We start from the raw sequence: 4,057 nt of genomic DNA, 5'->3' as shown, positions 1-4,057 counted from the left end.
ATATATTTTTCAATAAAATAATATTACTTACAAATCTAAAATTTTTCCTTACTTTTTAACCACACATTCTCCATCAAAATGCTATTCAAAAATACATTTTCATCAAAAAAATAGACTCAAACATGCTATTAATTTATTACACTTATGAATACCTATTCAAACCAGTCCATACACACTTCTAATGATTTTAATTGATGAGTTTAATATTAAATTTATGTGTTAATTGATGCACTAATTTTGCATATACTTTTAGAACAATAATTATATGTTTATTAGTTTGGAGCTTAATTTTATATCATCTACAAAATCAGTGTTGCTTGGGAGAGCGGGAAAAAAATAAAGCCGATGTTGATAAAAGAGAGTAGTGTGTCTCACGAAATGAATGGTGTATAAATGATTAGTGATTGTGGGTTATATGTGATGTGTACTGAATTTGACTTCAATCTTTTAGCAACTTTTTTAACTCTCCCAAACAAGCACTTAACATTTACTTAGCACAACTCCATAATCGTGCACGCCCTTGTATCAAAATTTTATATTCATTTATTTTTTGTCGAGATAACTAACTTGGAAAAGCCTCAGAGTTCAAATCCCAAAACCCCATCTCGACTTGCCTTCAAACAAAGGCTAACCTACAATACGACCTTAAACAAGTCAAGTTAGCTCATATGCTAGAAATTTTGAGTACTACTCAGCTCGACTCTTTTAAAACCTCTAGCTTTACATGAAGATGTGACTTCACAATATATCATTGATTGATCTGTCATCCATTTCTACAAAAGTCATATGTCACTCTAGACACATCCAAAGTTTGTTCCCACTTTCATTCCCATTTCATCTCACACAAAAACCACCTGTCATATTGTATTCCAAGTTGTTAAATTTCCTCCTCACCTACCTTATTTTCACACAATTAATACCCCACTTAGCTATTAATAATCCTACACACACACACAAACCTATTACATATACCACTCTCATTCTTACTCAACTCATAAACACTTGCATTCCATTCACTAGAAACGTCAGAAATATGAAGAAGTTCTTCTTTACAGCTCTTCTTCTTGTAGCCCTTCTCCTCAGTTCTTCACACATCCGCACCACAATGGCTTCAAGTTCGTAAACCTTTTTCTTTATTTTGGCATTATGGGTTTTGTAAAGTTTGATTCTTTTGTTCATATTACATGCTGATTTTGTGCATGATGTGGTGATTTTTGCTAGGTTTTTGCGATAGTAAATGTGCAGTGAGGTGTTCAAAGGCAGGATTGAAGGACAGGTGCTTGCGTTACTGCGGAATTTGCTGCGAGGAGTGCCATTGTGTGCCTTCTGGGACCTATGGGCACAAGGATGAATGTCCCTGTTATAGGGACAAGAAGAACTCTAAGGGCAAACCCAAGTGCCCTTAGAGAGATCACAATATTTAGCCATGTCCCTTACAGTGGACTCACAGAATTATATACTTCTATAGTATAAATTTTAGGTACTGGTTGGGAATCAAACCAAGGGAATAAAACTTGAGAGTTTTTTGGGTTTCGTTTTGGAGTAATTTCATGAATTATGAGCTTGTTATATGGATCTATGATCCTATGTTATGAGTAATTTATATTGTTGTGATTTTCAATATCTACTTTAAAATATATTATTGCTGTATTTATGAATTATTTGCAGTATATCTTTTTTATTTTCAGTTGATTTGGATGATTCGATCATTCCACCTAGTAAAAGATAAAAATCGCTACACGACGATCAAGATCAACTTTGTTGAGAACAACAAAAAGATAAATAAGATATTTATTTTATTTTTAGTTTATGAATTTTATATGCAGATATTAACTTGAGTGTTGAAAAGACGAGGGTTTTGTGTCTCCTTTTTTGTGCTTACACTTTTAACGTTCCCAAAATTATTTTTCGAGGCAACTGTTAATTGATGAACTTTAAGTGCAATATATCTTCTCTCTTTCTCTCTTTGTTTATAGGGGCATTCGTGGATACTAGGCGTCTATCCTTACCATGTGGCATGGTAAGAAGAGGGGGGCCAAGTATCGATCACTAATATTGCATTCCGTATAGAATTCATCATTTCATTTAGGATAGAAAAAAGAGAGCGGGTCAAATAGGTGATGAGTAGAAGAAGTGGTAAAGGTTTATGTGGATGGCTAGTCGACAAGTAATTAATAAAGTAGTGGGTAGAGAGTACTACTGAATATTGATTATATATTTATTATACTCTAATCAAAATTAACTTCAGAAATACCAAAAATAATAATAATAATATTTAAATTTTGAATTCTATTTTTTTAAATAACAACTAAATAAAACAATTTGACTAATAATGACAAAGCAACTATCGAGGTAGAAACCAATTAAGTAAATGGCTAGGGACAAGGGTGAATTCAGGAGTTGAAGTGAGTACGGGCGGCTAGTTGATCGCTGGTCATAATAAAATATTTAAAATTAAATATAACAAATTATATTATTTTTGATAAAAATAAACATATATTTTCTGCTACACATATCAATTTAGACATAGCGGCCAAGTGCCATTTGCCTCAAATTTACTATCGAGAGTTCGAACCCTTGTTATTGTATTAAGCCACTAAACTTGAATATATATTATTTTGTTAGATTTAATACCATAGTTCAATGAATGCAACGATGGTCAAGGTTTCAATAATTTGAAAGAGGGGTCACAATTTCGAGTCTCCACTCTTGCATTAGTTTTAGTAAAAATTGTTGAATTAGAAAAAAAAAAATACTATAAATTGCTTTGAAGGAGATTAGAACTAGGGATGGCAATGGGGATTGGGGTGGGTTCGGGGTGAGGCGCATGATAAGATTAAGATGTGATACTATAGAAGCTTGCTTTCTGAGGAGTTTTTAGTTTACCATATATTATTTTATCTACATAATTCAAAATGGTTTTTTTCCTTCACGGAACGGGGTTTTAGTTTACCATTTATCATGTTATATGCATAATTCAAAATGACTTTTTTTCCTTCATAGGGTGGGGCGGGGTGGGGCGGGGCGGGGCATCATCGCCTCGCCAACCCATTCAGGGTGGGTTTTTTTCCCATTCAAGGCGGGGCGCAATGAGGCGCCTGTTTTTGCCATCACTAATTAGAACCCAGGTCACCAAATTTGATTGTGAAAGCTTCAATCAACTAAGCCATAAAAAAAGCTTGTAAAGACAGTGAATTATCAGATATCTAATATAAAACTTATATTTATCATCAACAAAAAATAATTGCTTTCGACGGATTCAGTACGGGCGATCGCGGGGCTCACAAAGTGCTTGATCCACCCTTGATTAGGGATCCAAATTTCACTAATTAACATATTTTGGTGTAATTATTGTATCATCGGGTACTAGCCCCATACAAAACAATTGTCTCTTAGCTACTAGTTAATACACACCTAATTAAAAAAACTTTCCTCTCGATTAACGTTTCAATAAAAGTGATGCAAGAAAAAAATAAATAAATAAAAAATAAGTATGACAATTTCATGAATAAGTAGAAATCTTTCTATCTAACAACAAATTCACGAAAAGAAAGATTGATTGCTAATATGCAATCTCTCAATTTAACATGTAACAAATACCATATAATTTAATTTTCATTAACAATCATGAAAATAAATATGGATAACTATTACTACCTCATTTTGTATAAAATTGTTGCGATAGGATTAGCATAAACTTGTTATGTGCATCATCGGAGATTTTACTAATGTTTGTAACATGAAGGGGACAACTCGTCAAGATTTTGGATCCTTTTTTGCTATGTTCTTTCTAGGTGTCATGGTCGAGTGAAGGGAGGACAGTTGACTACTATACGTTCTTAGAAATAATCGATAATAACTGTAAAATTAGGAGTATAATAAAAGCAATAGCGTATTCTTAAGAAAATAACTCGATAACTACAATAAATATTCACCCATATTTAGCAAATCATAAAGTGATGAACAATCTATGTTCATAGAATGAGGACAATACAAGATTCTAGATTTTTCTTTTCTTTTTTTTAAATAAAAGAAAAAGAAAGGGACGAAAACTATT

The 4,057-nt window shown here is 32.7% G+C and overlaps 1 protein-coding gene across 1 annotated transcript; it reads left to right on the top strand.

Moving 5' to 3' along the window:
• The first annotated feature begins 878 nt into the window (after positions 1-878).
• Positions 879-1,616, top strand: LOC111379321 (peamaclein-like). The gene is made up of 2 exons (XM_023002677.1): positions 879-1,115; positions 1,222-1,616. Exons 1-2 carry the CDS (start codon positions 1,034-1,036, stop codon positions 1,404-1,406), a joined length of 267 nt encoding a protein of 88 aa, XP_022858445.1. The 5' UTR covers positions 879-1,033; the 3' UTR covers positions 1,407-1,616.
• Positions 1,617-4,057: the final 2,441 nt, after the last annotated feature.

The sequence above is a fragment of the Olea europaea genome, unplaced genomic scaffold (assembly GCF_002742605.1).
Source record: "Olea europaea var. sylvestris unplaced genomic scaffold, O_europaea_v1 scaffold1971, whole genome shotgun sequence".
NCBI lineage: Eukaryota > Viridiplantae > Streptophyta > Magnoliopsida > Lamiales > Oleaceae > Olea > Olea europaea.
Note: the sequence above shows the minus strand (reverse complement) of the source record. Positions and strands in the feature narration are given on the sequence as shown.